Raw genomic sequence first — 16,229 nt, forward strand, 5'->3', positions numbered from 1 at the left:
GGTCTCCAATGGTGGCAAGCCCACATCTACCCCATGTGGCCAACACCAATCCCATATTCTTGGAGGCATGGAAAAATCTTGGACAAGCCACACTAATAAAAGAAAACATTTACATTCAAATATCACATGAAATGTGTCTAATGAGTGTTGGGTATTTCAATCCTAAAATCTCTATAGGAAATAAGCAATTGGAATACAAATTTCATGTCATAGATGTAGGCGCACTCCAAGTCCGGATTATCATTGGAAAAGAGTGGCTGGATCTTCTTAAATCACCCTCGCTTCACCCAAATAATTGTGCTTCATGCCTAATCCATCCTACCCATAACTTCTTCTTATGCTCAATTCTTTGGATCCTTGCCATCGACTACCACTCCTATCTACACATGATCCTAGTTCCATGAGCTACAATGACAGAAGAATACAAACCACAAAAAGAAAAAGAGAGAACACCGCAACCCGATACCTCAAAATCCATGGGAGCCAAGATACCCATCATGGTGTCTTAACAAAGATGCTAGAGCTTCATGTACATCACATCGACATACAACATCTCGGAGTGCAAACAGTTTCCATGCGTGTTGCCTCCTTGTCCCTTCGGAATTTCCCCCTCGCCACTTGCTTACTAACACCATTGTTTTACTAATCCCTCCTTTTTAATATCACCTACCACTTGGATATTGGTCATTAAGTATTATGTGCTAGTGTACTCATTCACGTAATCTGACTCCTCTAATGAGGATGTCCCGTCAAAAAAGGAGACAACTAAGAAAAAACACCCAAAAAAAAGAGTACTATTGGGCACAAACAAGAAAGCAAATTCGTAAGAGCCCATAAGACTAACGGGATAATCACCAGTACTCCACTAACTTTTGTCCATCTTACTAACTCCCCTACCCCCTCTCATTTTCGGAGAGACAGGAGAACCAACCAAGTGCAACACTTCCTAGTGTGCCTCGACAACCTCTTACCAATCACGAGGACACGATCGAGTTTAGGAAGGGGAGTATGTTAACCACATATTGGTTAACACATTCCTACAACAACTATGTTCGCACACCTATGTAATGGGTGCCCGCATTATATTGTAAATCCCATCGTTTGATGAGGGAATTTCCCTAAAGACAATCCCAAGTATTGAGCTTCGAAGGACAGACAAGAGGATGTTGGTCAGTTGGCCGAACCATAGAGAAAATCCTTGTAACTATGTTTTGGGCGCCTCGGGTCACTTACTCTCTGACATCCTAGTGGAAAAAGGCTTGGAACTATAAAAGCCAATTTCTCTTATTTGTAACTCACTCTCTCTCATTTGTGTAATAGAAGTGGAGTGTTCTCTCTTTCAACTCTAATCTAGCATGTGTAGTATGCTTAAGGTTAGGGTTTGGGAGTGATTAGTGGTGCTAATCACTTGCTCTCTCTTGCTTCTATCTTGCGTCTTCTCTCCCTCTTTCTTGAGTGATTAGGCTACCATCGCGATCGTCTTCTACGGAGATCCCACACGATCTTCTCGCGAGAGAGGTTACACCACCTATTGGATTAGAGCAATCGCCTCGGCACATGACGACGAGTGCGAGTGACGAGTGGCTATGATGGAGCTCTTGAGCATTACTTGAGCTCGACAGATAGGCTTCCCATGACATGTTAGGGTGGGCTTAATAGCATAGCATAAATTAGACAAGGTGAGAAGAAAATAGGATCCTAAGGTAGAAAAATGTATCTTTATCGAATATTTTCTTGAACTGAAATAGTAAAGATGCTATAAGCCCACTATGTGTGAGATACGAGTGAGTAGGGATGTTGTGTTTGAGATGAGTAGTTGGTATACAAAAGTGAAGGATCTTGTAAAGGTTGATGTAAACAACAATGTGACTACACTGAATAGAGAGTAGTAATCACACGTCCTTAGTGGTCCAAGAGAGTCCTCTAGTAGTGGGTCTAATATAGAAAGAGCAAGAGTGTGTTAGAGAGTATATAGAGTATATGGTGTTTGAGAGAGAGTACGTGAGAGAGGAAGAGAGTGTGTCTGTGTGTGAAGAGAGCTTGAGAGGAAGAAAGTGTGTGCATGTGTGTGTGTGTGTGTGTGTGTGTGTGTGAGAGAGAGAGAGAGAGAGAGAGAGAGAGAGAGATTGTATGCATTCTCTTTAATGCATCTATATTTAAAGTGAGTGCCCAAATTTTTAATATGCAACATTCTTCATCTAAGAGTAGCTGTGAAGTAAGCGAGGGCTCAAGCTATTTTAGAGAGAGGGAGAGGGGGCGTAGTCTTTCTCAGCATCATCATCGATCGCTCCCATTACACCCACTCTGCATTGACCACATCACGTTGACCCTGGCCTCTCAAACAATAATATGAAATGGCCCCATAACCTTCCTGGCTCTAGCCCTAAGGCTAAGCCTCTATCCGCATCATCCAAACAAATAAAGTCAACCTCAGTAGTGCCATGAGTTTCATCCGTCCATTCATCATTGTTGTCAGATATTTCCGTTTCATTTTCCCATCCACATAAACTCATCAAGAATGTAACCATGCGAGGATAGTCATCTTGTGGAAAAGGAAAGCATTGGGCTATCGGGGATATGTCCTCTACGGAGTAGGGGTCAGTCATGGTCAATAGGCGAATTAGCCATTCTAATTCCTCAACATTTTCCTCTCTGGCTAGTACATCTATATGATCCCATTCAGTTTCAATTACAGGATAGCACATGTGGAATATCTGAGAAAGGTACAGATGATACCTCTCACCAAAGGTAGGAGTGGATGAAGTGTATGATGATCATGCATCTGCCATATCTGTAAACACAGATATAGCATCAGTAGGTTTGTGACAGGTCAATCTAGTTCTTGATTGTATACGGATATTTATCCTCTTTTTGTGCTCTTGCTCTTTTTACTATTTTTTTATTTTATTTTCTTTGTTTTGTTTTTTGTTTTTTTTTTAAATGTATGAAGCTATATATATACATCCCCTTGAATTTGGCAATTACATGGTCAGGGGAGAAGGTTAAGGAGGAAGCATTATAATGTCGAGCGTGAGTACAGCTCCCCCTTTCCTTGGGTAGATCATATTATTTGCAATGATGTTGCAGCCTCTTGGAACCAATTTGTCCAGCGGGTCATAGGTTGTGATGTGGGCAGATAGCTTTTTATGACCCTTGTGGCCACATCCAATTGCAAAGATGGTAGTGTACGCTCCCATTGACGAATGGAGGAAATGGTTTCCGACGATACTATTACAAGGGGAGACGTAGACTCATCGGTTTTTTGTTGGGTGTTGACAAGAGTAGGTGTAGAGCATGTAGAAACTTCTATATCAATGTGTGTTTGGCATGAAGAGCTAGAAGCTTCATGTGACTCCCCCCTTCCTGAGCTAGGTGGTAATGATCGATATCGTTTGGGAATCCAAACTAACTCTGGAAGAAGTGGTGCGGAGCACTCTGTTACCTTTCCCTTACCACGGTCTTGAATTGTCATTGGGGTGGCAACAATTGGTTTGCAAGGTTTTACAGGTGATGTAGAGGGATTCAGCTTATGTTTAGGGACCCAAATCTGGTCATTCCCCTCGTAGTGGTGCGGAGCACTCTGTTACCTTTCCCTTACCACGGTCTTGAATTGTCATTGGGGTGGCAACAATTGGTTTGCAAGGTTTTACAGGTGATGTAGAGGGATTCAGCTTATGTTTAGGGACCCAAATCTGGTCATTCCCCTCGTAGTACCCTTGGGCTACTAATAATTTTTTAGGGATCCATCGCGATGTTACATTGCCCTTTCTCGAGTGGGTAGTTGCTTTCCTTTTACGAGGCTTCTTGGTGGCTGAACGAGATTGAGTAGGGGAAGTAGCTGTTAACGAAGCTTTTGGGACCCATTTGTATGTATTTTTTGGCATAGTAAGCGGAGCTTTAGAGACCACCCTGTATGTTTCCACTCTTAGCGTTGAAGCGTTAGAGGGGTGGCAAACAATTAAAGATGGTTTTGCCACTGGACTTGGTGATTTTTCGTTATCCAGCATTTTGTCCAGAGTCGATGGCTTAGGAGCAGGATTTTGAGCGGTCATACTGAGTATTGGTTCTTGCGTTGTGACTCGTCTGGTTGCCCAATCGATATTGCACTTGGTGGCCAACATCCATTTGCGCCCTAAGTTTACAGTGCCTTCCATGGTACCAGCAGGCATAACCAAAAAGCTTTGAATTACGGTCCCCTTGTCATAGGCAACCGGAGTGTGCAGAATTCCTGAGACAGGGGTTTTCTTCTTGTTGATACCTTGAACTTGGATAGCACTCTTGGATAAAGGTGGTTTTCCAAGTTGACACCACACGCCATATGATAGCAAATTGTGTTGAGCTCCTGTATCCAATAATGCATTATACAGCACCTCCCCGTAAGGACTCTGTAACTCAATTGGGTATCTTAGAGGTGGGTCAGATTCCAGTGCATCCTCTTCTGCTTCCTCGAAAAATACTTGCGTAATTTCCAAGTTGGCTTCTCGTTGTCTCCTAGCACGCTGTTGACGTTCTTTGGCTTCGACTCTCGCTTGTATCTTTTTAAGCTCAGCTTGTTCTTTAGCTGCCTTCTTTTGATGGATTGCATGTAACTCCTCTTGGCTCAGGGGGTCATAGTATCTTTTGAATTTACTCCCATTAAGGAATCCAATGGTTTCAACTCCGTCGAGAGTCTCCACTCTGATGGTACCTTGCGGGGTAATTTCACATACTCTATACGGTCCCTTACCAGCATATTTGAGCTTTTTCTTTTCGTTTCGCACTCCATACATCAGGACTTTATCCCCAACCTTGATGTCCTTGTCCTTTAGGTGGCGATCAAACCATTTTTTCCTTCTATCCTTCTCCACAAGGGCATTGTACATAGCCAATTGTCTTTCTTCATTTAGCCGCTCAAGGATATACAGACGCTCTGCTACGGGATTACCATCCCAACCCTCTTGAGTAGCAACACGAAGACTTGGAATGACAAATTCCCACGGCATGACTGCTTCTTGGCCATATACCATTTTGAATGGTGTGCAATTAATAGCCACTTTGTACGCAGTACGATAGGCCCATAAAGCTTTCGTAAGCTTTAGATCCCAATCCGTGCGATGAGCTTCAACTGTCTTTGTCAAAACAGAGATTAATGTCTTGTTTGTACTCTCGGCTTGGCCATTCGCTTGCGGATAATAAGGAGTAGATTTATGATGGGATATCATGAAATTTGTTGTGAGCTCCTTAATCACTTCATTTATAAAATGCGTACCATTGTCGCTCACAAGTTCAAAAGGACAACCGAATCGTGTGATTATATTTTCAAAGAGGAACTTGGCTGTTGTCCTTGCATCTGCCTTACGTGTCGCTTTCGCTTCAGCCCATTTGGTCATATAGTCAGTGGCCACAATAATATAGCGAGATTGTGTGTTTCGGGCTGCTGGGCTAATCGGACCTACAAAGTCTAAACCCCACTTTTCAAATGGTTGGTTTACTTTGATTGGATGTAGGGGCATCTGATCTTTCCTCTGGGGTTTCTTGTCTCGTTGGCATTCATCGCAACCCTTCACAAAGAGTGATGCATCTTGGAACATAGTCGGCCACCAATACCCTGATTGTAAGATCTTTCGCGCAGTTAAGTCTCCTGAGAAGTGACCACCGGCTACGCCCATATGTGCCTCTTGCAAAATGTATAGATACTCATCCTCTCGGGCACAACGCCTAAGAACGTCATCCTTTCCTCTTTTATAAAGAGTCCCGGCTATCAGGCAATAGGGTTCGCATTCTTTGATTAGCTTTCGAGCTAGATCTTTACGAAGCTCCTTGGGTGGGAAGCCATTAACCAAAAAGTTAACAATCTTCTCACTCCATTCAGGCATTGTCTCCACCATGAACAGGGAAGTGTCCGGTAAGTCATCATCAACCCCCGTAGGAGCCTCACCATTAGGTATGCGAGACAAATGATCAGCCATAACATGTTTTTTGCCAGGTCTCACAACAACAGTGAAATCAAACTCAAGAAGAATCAATAGCCATCGTGTGATTCTTCCTGTGGAGCATGGCTTGTTTACCAGATACAACAATGCTTGATGATCCACATAGAAAACAAACTTGGTGGCAAGGAGGTAATAACGAAATTTCCTTACTGCATATATCATTGCCAACCCTTCTCGCTCCGTAGTGGTGTAGTTCATCTCAGCATCGTTCAACTGGCGCGATTGGCAAAGCTAATGGGGTAGTCTAGCTTGTGTTCTCCAGGTTGAGTTAACACACACCCAATAGCAAAGTTTGATGCATCAATATGCACATGGAAGAGTAAATCCCAGTTAGGCATTCTCAAGATTGGAGCACTCGCCAAGGCCTTCTTTAATAGCTCATAGGCACGGTCACATTCTTCGGTCCAAATAAACTCGATGAGAAGCTTATACAATGGTCGAGCTATCTCGGCGAAGAATAGAATAAATCTTCGATAATAACCAACGTGGCCCATAAAGCGTTGGACTCCCTTATAGTTGGTGGGTGGGGGCAATTCCAGAATGACCTTGATTTTACTCTCGTCAGTGGAAATCCCATTTTTGGACACTATATGCCCTAAGATAACTCCGTGTTTAACCCAGAATTGGCATTTGAAAGGATTCAATGAGATGCGATATAATCTACACCTTTCAAATATTTTTCGTAAACACATCAAGTGCTCGTCCCAAGAGGAATGAACACAAAGATCATCTAAGAAAGCTTCACAGAAGTCCCTTAGATATTCCTTAAAGGCCGTGTTTATCAATTGTTGGAATGTTGCAGGTGCATTGGTCAAGCCAAAAGCCATGACGCGAAAGGCAAACACTCCAAACTCCGTGATAAATGCTGTTTTAGCTTGGTCCTCGACTGCAATTGTGATCTGATTGTAACCCGGGTACCCATCTAAAAAGCTATATGCCTCCTTGCCTGCCACTCTTTCAAGCACATGTTCATAATATGGCAGGGGGTAATGATCCCTTCTGGTGGCTGCATTAACCTTTTTGAGGTCAACGCAGACTCTGAGTTTCCCATTCTTTTTTGGTACGATGACTATCGGAGAAACCCATTCTGAGTGCTCAATAGGATATATGAATCCACATTTTACAAGCTTTTCAATTTCCTCTTGTACAATCTTTGCGTACTTAGGATTCATTGGGTAGGGACGTTGCTGGACTGGTTTAGCAGTGCTAATCATTGGAATCGTGTGTTGCACCACCGAGGGTGGAACACCCTTCATATCATGATATGTCCAAGCAAATATGTCCTTGAATTCTTTGAGAAGCTTCGTAAGTGCAGCTTCTTCCGCCTTGGTGAGGTCTTGAGCAATAAAAACTGGTTTAGACTCCTCACCCAGATCTGCTAAGTCTATCTCCTTAACTACCGCAGGGCCATCGTAGACACCGCTACTCCCATTGGTAGGCGTTCGTTGGGCTTTTGTGTAGACCACTTTACGTTCCCCTGTGATAAATGATTTGAAATGCTCAGGTGCGGGGTGTAAGTCTACTGGTTCTTGTTGTGCCAGGCTTTTTTCTTTCAATTTCGCTTCCTTTTGTTGCTGAGCCAACTCTTGGTTTTGCCGCCTTCTTGCAGTACGACTTAGTTTCGGCTTCTCTTTGATTTCTAATTGGGCGACGTCATGAGGTTGCGGAATACACCACATGACACTTTGGAGGTATTGTCCCCAATTATCCGCTATCTTCCGATGAGCATCAATGGCTCCTACATAACTAAGCCATTCTACAGTGGATCTTTCCTTGTTTATTGCAGTGCTTACATTAGCTCGATAGCGTTGGCGCTTATGTCTCGTTTTCTTCTTACCAAGTTTTTGATTTTTGTTTCTGTCAGATTCGAACTCACTTGGTCGATCTTCACTTGTGTCCCCCTCACTTTCGGATGAACTGCAGGAGGTCACTGTCCTAGGCCTTGAGCACCTTGCTTCTACATTTGGGTGAATATTTGATTCATTTTTCCCTTCAGGCTCAGGGTCAGTTTTTTCTTGAGATTCATACTCAGAGTTGCATTGGTCAGAGTCTTCGCTACTTTCAGTGTCAGTGGAGTTTGCCACTTTCTCGCCATCAGGAGTCAAGTGCATAACACCTATCATGTTTATTGGCACTAACGGTGGCATATCTTGCCCCTCAGGTGTTACCCAACTTGTGCCTCTATTTCCCCATGTGTCTATGGTTGCCGCTAGGTGTACCCAATCCACGTTATCCGACTCAGTCATACCCGGTAGAACATCCATATAAGGAGAATCTTTCCCATCATCAGTCTCTTTTTTGCATGTATAGCAATACCTTAATGGGGCGGAGTGAATAGTGGTATCCGATCGATTATCAATGATAACCTTGCTTCCTAAAGGATGTGCACGACCATTCTCAAGATCAACTCGAATGACAGAGTCCTGGAATTGTAGGTAGACATGGTTTTTCGACCAGTCATGCACCATTTGTGCTTCCCTCATGAAAGGACGTCCTAAGATCATTTGATATGACATAGGATGCTTGGAGAAATCCATTACAATGAAGGTATGTCGTACCTTGTATCCCAGAACCTTAATCTTAAGGTCCCTTAACATTCCAATAGGTTTAGCAATAGTTCCGTTTGCCATCTTAACCACTATGTTTGTGACTTCGAGGTGAGGTCTCCCCATAGATTCCCAACAGTTTTTAGTCACAATGCTCACTCCAGCACCACCATCAAGGATTCCCTTTAGAGTTAATCCCTTGGTAGTAATGGGGAGGGTGGCATTAGATTCATCACCTTCAAAGTACTGTCCCAACTTGTTCACAGGTATTTCAACGACCGAATCTTCATTTGGGTTGGGTTGTAGATCCCAATGTTCCCCTTCATCTTGAAGCGTGTCGGGTCTATCCATATTTGTAAATTGTGGTAGCCCCGCCTTTAGTTCTCCATTGAGAAATGCCCGAAGAGCTAAGAATAGCTCAGGATCTCCGTATAATTTGGATATGATCGTGGTTCTGATTTCAGAGGACATGAAATCCATTAGCTTAGACACATTCAATGGTACTTTTCGAGATATCGTCCCTTGACTAGGGACTGGTGAAGATGGAATTACTTTCTCTTCGATGGGGTCAGGCATTCCCTCACTAAACATTCTTTCAAGCAAAAAGGGTGTTTGCCCACTTCCTGATGTCCTATCCTCACTTTCTTCCCGAATGATACTAGGAATAGCTAACGGTTTATGGTTCCTGTGAGGCTGAACTTGCTTAGGAAACACTGTGTCTGGAATTTTGATTTTTCTCGGGTTTGGCTCCAGTTCTCTTTGTGTCTCTTCCACCAAACCCCTTAAGTGTTGCACTTGTTCAATCTCCTCAACTGGGTTTGGGTAAGTTCCAATCTTTTTTTTGAGGGTTTTTGGCCCACGTGGCTTGTCTTGGGGAGTCTCAGTCAGTTTGGGTGGTCGAGAGGGAATTAACTAACTTGGTTGTGGGGCCGAGGAAGTTCCCTTCTGTTTCCCTTTATTTATGTACTTGCTTGATTCTCCTTCGTTGAGCTCCCGAGTGGGTTCCTCCCTTAAGGTAGTGGCTTTGGTCCCCATGGTTTCTATTGAATCAGAATCATCTTCAGGATCATTCATATACACGGGGTCGTCTCCTGTCCCTATGTTAGTCTTTGAACTAGGCTTGGAGCTCGTGGCATTAAGCGATCTCTTCCGCCGTGTTTTCTTTTTCTTTGCCTGAGTGATTGATGTGGTATCCCTCTCTTCAAGAATGTAGTTTTGATTTTGAAGCATTGATCGTGTAACTACATTCACGGGTACAATGGGTGTGGTTTCTCGTGCTTGGTTGGTGACCTCAACCAAATTCAATGGCGTAATCTTGGGTGCATTAGGATTATGTGGACATTGAGCAATCAAATGATCTATGCCACAACGATTACATGTAAGTACCGGCATTCCCGATGTGCTCCCTTGATTTGGTTGCATCTGAGTAGCGATCTTCTGTAGCCTATTAGGGCACTCCGCTACACGATGCGGTCCACCACAATCGTAGCATTGAAGAGGTGGTCTCCTCGCCAAGGTATTAAGGTTTTGCCCTCTTGTGGCGAGAGCAGCCGCTTGATATACAGGCTTGACTTGCCCGAAATGATCCTCCATGTAGTACTGGGGAATCATTTCAAACGTATCAATCCCATATGGAGCAGTGGGGTCTATCTCCTCTTCATAATCCCCACACGCACTATGTGACTCACAACCCATCTGGTTTACTGGGATAATCCTTGGATGTGGAGGTTGGGGTCCTAGCACTGGCAGTGGTAACGGCACAGACTGGACTACATTCGGATTCCTTGGAACTATGTGCTGTGAGACGGTTGCTCGACAGGTTGTGCAGGCATTAGCGCGGGTACTTGAGGTGTGTTCGACCAGGCTAGTGGTGCCTGATTTGCCAACATTCGCTTGAGTACTAGGCAATCCTTAGATTGATGGCCGTACTTACCACATGCATTGCAATTCCCATTGAATTTGACTCTGAATGTGGGACATTCACTCGTGCTATGTGGTCCTAAGCACACCGAACACCATTGTTGCTCTCTTCTTGGGTACATATGGCTATTCTGAGAAGCTCGATTACCCCTAAAGTATTCTTGGAGAGCCTTAGTAAGGTCGGTCATCACAGACATTTCAGATATCTTGGGCTCCTTGGCAATAGGTTTCACCGTCATTGGCTCGTACCCAGATACTTGCGAACTAACGGATTTTGTTTCCGAAGACACCTTTTTACCTGCAATCATCAAGTTGTCTTCTAACTGGATTGCATTGGCAGTGACTGCTTCCCACGTTGTAAGACCTCTAATGACTAGGCCATTGTAAATGTCCTCGTGGCGCAATCCTCGGATGAATCTATCGAGCAGTTGGTTATTATTGAAGCGCTCGTCGGGAGTGCAGCGAGAATTTAGATGCTTCAATCGACTTATAAAGTCTCTCACTGACTCCCCTTCCTCGCGTTCAGCTTTTTGGAGTTGAGATGCTACTCCCCAAAGCACACCCTCACGTATATATTCTTTCAAGAACAATCTCTTGAGAGTGGGGTAGTGAGTGCGCTCTTCAACCCTTAAGGTTTGATACCAATCTCCGGCCTTCCCACTTAAGGTTAAGCCTAAGGCTTTACACTTATGCAGCTCATTGTGCTCTTCCAAGGAATCACACACGTGTTCAAAGACTTCAATGTGCTTCCTAACATCCTCGTTACCACTGAAGTTTTGAGTGAGCTTAGCCACTTGTACTGCCTTGCTTCTAGGTTCTCTCTCAGGCATACCCCGCATGTTTTCCGCAATAGATCGTCCGATCGTCTGAGCAAACGCGGCGAGATCACCTAGGTGAGCAGGCATAGCTGGTGGAGGCACTTTTGGGATAGCCTGGCTGATAGGAGTTGGCGTTGGTCTGAGTATGTTGGCAAATGACGTAGGATATGATATGTAGTGAGGCCTAGCTCCTCTTGGATAAGGGTTGTGATAAGGCGGTCGTGGAGCATACGCCATTGGAATACTAAGAGGCGTAGGAGCTACATGAGCATGAGTAGCGATAGGTACGTATGGTCGATAAGCACTGGCACGTGCTATTGTAGGTACTGTTCCACTAGGTAGCGGTGTCGTACTAACTACAGTGGTAACAGGTGCGCTTTCTGTCATGCTCATCATTGGGGTAGGCATTGTGGATTCCCTAATGGAAAGTTGAGCCAAGGTTGGAAAGCTAAAGTTACTGCTCGTGGGCTCAACCTGCATTGAGACTCCAGGCGAAACAACATATGAAGGGTCTATGGGACTCACCGAGGGAGTCTCCAATTGTGATAGGGTTAGTTGTTTGGCCTTGCTTGTATCCAAAAATCTCATAGGACCAGTGGAACCTAAGTTCACTCCCCTATTTTGCCTCTCAATTTGGATAATTCTATGAATAACCTCACATATCATTTGCTGTTGCTCTTCTAGATTAGTGGCGCTAGATGTAGATCATAGGACTTCTAACCAACCTACATGGTATGTGTAACCCGTGTATAGGTCCGTTAGAATCTCTGTGTGTAGATCATATTCCCAATTTTCATTGAGAAATATCCCATCCAGACTTGGTGTGCCAAACGGTTCTCTTGAAGTGGACGCAATGTCACTTCTTATGGATTAGCTTCTAGGGACCTCTACTTTAGGAAGAGCATCAGAATGTGGTAGCTCAGTAGGGCCCTCATTAAACGAAGTGGGTAGAATATCCACATGGACACTCTTTGGGAGGGTAGGGTCTACATAAGATGTGAATGGCGAATCCACTACCCCTCCTTCTTCATTTACTTCGCTTGTCGCGTGTTCCGAGCGTGTAGCTCTACTAAAGGTCTCTATTAGACGACTAAACATGCTAGATCCGGGTTGTGGGGCCCACACTGGCATGTTTTGGCTTGTCTCCTCAGGGTTCTTGGTAAGGTGCCCTTCCATGGCTTCTGAGTCAGAGGACGAGTCACTATCCACTATTCGTGGATCTTGGGTTGCACTCCCTTGGGTTCCAGCCGAAGGCCAAGATGCTAACGTGGAGGGATGGTGTGAGCCTGCGTAAACCGAAACACTTTCTAGTGGCTCAGGCTCTAGCACCCGACCAGAACGTAGATGCATGTGACATGGGTACCCTACGTGCGTTGGCAACTACCCTTGAAACTCACACAAGTGGTTTCTTAGGTGTTTCGCACCCCGTTTTTACTTGTTTTTAGATTGTTTTTAACTCGTTTTTGACCCCCTTACTTATGGTCGAACTTGGACTAGGGCGTGTGATAGCTCGAAACGAGCATATCGTTCAAAGGGTCCTAGTGTGCTTTACAGCACCGTGTTCGCCTATCTAGAGCTCCTGTAGTCCTCAAAACAGTCCGTTTCCCTTGGGGGGAAGGGGCAAAAGCCTATTTGCTTGTGGAGGAAAGGGTGAGGGCTTTATCCCACATGCTCACTTTACTCCTTGGGGAGTGGGCTACATATAGGGCACGACTTCCCATAAGCTCTCACTTGAAAGAAAGCTATGGAGGCTCACTCTCCTATATATATATATCAACAGTCCGAGACCGAGACTGAGGCCGGGGTCGTGGGTCAATTGGGGTTCTTTCTTTTCAAAAAAATTTTCTCCAATTAGAAAATCTTTCCTCTCCACACGTTTGGTTCTTTCTTTAAAAATAAAATTTAATTTTTTATTTTTTATTTTTATATTTTTTTAAAAATTTTTATTTTCTGTTTTTTTTTAGATAAGTTTTCAGGGGTTTCTTTAGGGTTCAGCCTTGGCCGCGACGTAGTTCGCACACAGCACAGATCTGGGGATTCAGAAATCCCCCCCGCACTCAGATAACCAGATAACAGAACGCACGCCCACACGCGGAGCGGAAAAATAACAAAAGAAACAGAAATGCAGAAGACAAATTGCAGAAGACAGATTGCAAAACACAGAAACACCTCAACAACAAACACACAGTCGCTTTCCTGCAGTGTAAATTAAACTTCACACAGCAACCGAGCTGCAGATTGGAGCTTGGTGCAGGGCAACTCCCCGGCAGCGACGCCAAAAATGTGCACTTTTGCCGCACAGGTCGTAGCTGGGGACTTGCCGGACACCGTATGCGAGCCACGAATGGCTACAAGCATACAACCAGGGAAGGAAGCTCAAACAGAATGCAAAGGGTGTGTCACTCACCGCTCAACCGCCGCCTTGAAGGATTCCCGCGTTGCAGAGTGAAGAAGGAGCCGCCGTCGCCGCTCTACCGCCTCGCCGCCGCCGCCGTGCCGCTACACAGTGCTCGATCGCTCTCTCACTCTCTCTCTCTCTCTCTCTCACACACACGCAGGAGAAGGAAACCAAAGAGATAAGGCAAGAGCACTCTTGTATTCACAACACATGAGAATGAGGATTTTAGGGTTACATTTGACTCTTATAGGTGACTTGGCCGTTCACACTTGGACACCCATACATGGCCGGCCGATCCTAACCCTTACCCTGCTGATATTCAAGGTGCGCCTCTCATCGGCGATCACCCAATCCCTTTATCCTTAACATATGGTGCCGACAAGCCCGGCCCATGACTTAGAATATTTAAATTAATGACGTAAAACATAGTACGTCTCAATGTCCGCCATGGGTTAACAATATCGACACAAGATTGGGTTGAATCTTCCCTGGATGAGTGTGGCCCTTGTACTATTCATCCATATTTAAATGTATCAGAACGCTTGCTTTTCAAAAAGATATCTCCAAAAACAAAGCACAAGTGCTTTTGAGTTTTTGAGCGTAAAAGATCTTACAAAAAATATAGCAAGCTACAAATATAAAGTCTTGGGCCTACCAAAAGTATAAAAGACTAATTAGTATGTACAAGGGTTTGAGGCCTTAGCCTTACAAAATATTAACGCTAAAATATGAAACCATAAAAGGTGTTCACATGTCTTTCAAAATATCTCATAGTGGTCCAACACATGTTTCACCCGCGATTAATACATAATTCGCCACTTAATCGTCGCCCACATCCAAAATAATATTAGTCAGCTGATTAAACACATTAATCCTGACTATATCATGCCAATGCACACAACTGATTAAACATATCAATAAGGTAGATGATATAAATAAAAGGTGCATCCAAAATAAAATATCTCAAAATAAAATAATGAGTGTCCCCATAGAGGTTATGACTAACACAGGGTGTCCTTACTTGTTCATAACAGCTCACAAGGTGTCCTTACCTGTTCATAGCAGCTCTCAAGGTGCCCTTACATGTTCATAGCAGCTCACATACTTGCCCACAGTGTGCGGGATCTCACATCCATGGCAGAATTTGTATTACACTAGCTAGCTGAACGTTTTATGATGCTCTCTTATAGACTTTCCCTTTGCCTCACACAAACCCCTTTAAGGTCCCTTTAAAAAAAAAAATCTCAGTGGTTTTGGACTTGTATCTAAAAGTTGGAACCTAATCCTAGCCCCCCAAAGTACTTGGGCCTAAGTGAGTCTAACACCAAATCTTGGGAATCGAACTAGAGTTGCAATCCAAGTTAAAATATTTAAACTCAAGTTTGTAACTCTTTATATTAATTTGCACTCAAGTCTACAACTCTTTATATTACGTTCTCACATAATTTATATTACATTCTCACATAATTTAGTTATTAATAATAAAATGTAGTTATTAATTACAAAGCTAATCTCATTCACCCAAGGACAACTTCTAATTTTCAACTACTTCTACTTCTATCTTTGCTTTTTTGTTGTTTTGTAGGGTTTAGCCTTTTCTTTCCATTATATAATAAATTATCTTGTAAAGTCAAAAAATGATAAGGAATTTTACAAAATGTTTTTTGGAGCTCTTAATCATCATGATACAAATCATGAGAAAAATCTCCTTCATGAGAACCATCCACAAATCTAGCTTTAACAAGTAACAAAGAAACCAAAACCGCGTATGCATCGGATCAAAATACCAATAACCATGTTCGTCAAGGCATAAGAGAGAATAGAAGGTGTTTTAGAAGAGAATTTCATGAAAAGTTTAGATTTACAAACTTTGTTGCATTTTAAACATCACTTCTTTTTGTTTGACCAACACATATACGAGAGAGAGAGAGAGAGAGAGAGAGAGAGAGAGAGAGAGAGAGAGAGAGAGAGAGAGAGAGAGAGAGAGAGAGAGAGAGAGAGAGCAACACTCATGGCCAAAACACCGATTTTAATAGGGGTGTGCATTTTATGTAGGCTTTGTTTTTTGTTGTGATGTGTTAGATGCTTTTGTGGACTGAGGGCCAATTGCTATGCACATGCAATTTACTAGTTATGCTTTTGGTCACTTTAGAGATAGCAAGGTTGTGCCCAATCAATAGTCAAAACTAATAGATGAGTTTGATCACTTTAGAGATAGAAAGGTGCCCAATGGCATAGTCTGTTGATGTAGTCAAGTCTTCCCAACACACAACAAAAACAACAAGACTTAGGGTCTTTACACACACTTGGGGTCGATTCAGACTATGCTCGCGCGATAGCTCAGGAGGCCAACTAAAGATTATCAAATTTCTGCGGGCCCGATCTGAACCGAGACCCTTAGAAAAGGCCCCCACTGGAGAAGAGGCAAACAAGTGTAGGAACCCAAGTTCATACATTCAACCCATGGCACTACTTCATGAGAGCCCGGTCCTTTGAAAGCGGAAATGTTGAACCTTAACCTTGGTGGTTAAGCCCTCTTACTTTAATGTATAGCAACCTTAAGGTAAAGCATGCT

General features: G+C 43.6%; 1 protein-coding gene across 1 annotated transcript in view; it reads left to right on the plus strand.

Annotated features, from left to right (window-relative positions):
* The first annotated feature begins 16,184 nt into the window (after window positions 1-16,184).
* The window catches only part of LOC147637020 (transcription factor bHLH140-like), a 54,414-nt gene continuing 54,369 nt past the window's right edge, over window positions 16,185-16,229 (plus strand). Inside the window, exon 1 of the mRNA XM_086800631.1 lies at window positions 16,185-16,217. Within this exon, the coding sequence (XP_086656757.1) occupies window positions 16,200-16,217 (18 nt within the window). The 5' untranslated portion in view covers window positions 16,185-16,199. The remainder of the gene's footprint in view (window positions 16,218-16,229) is intronic.

This window comes from Cibotium barometz, chromosome 7 (genome assembly GCF_041138505.1).
Source record: "Cibotium barometz isolate CiBa-2024 chromosome 7, ASM4113850v1, whole genome shotgun sequence".
In the NCBI taxonomy this organism is placed as follows: Eukaryota; Viridiplantae; Streptophyta; class Polypodiopsida; order Cyatheales; family Cibotiaceae; genus Cibotium; species Cibotium barometz.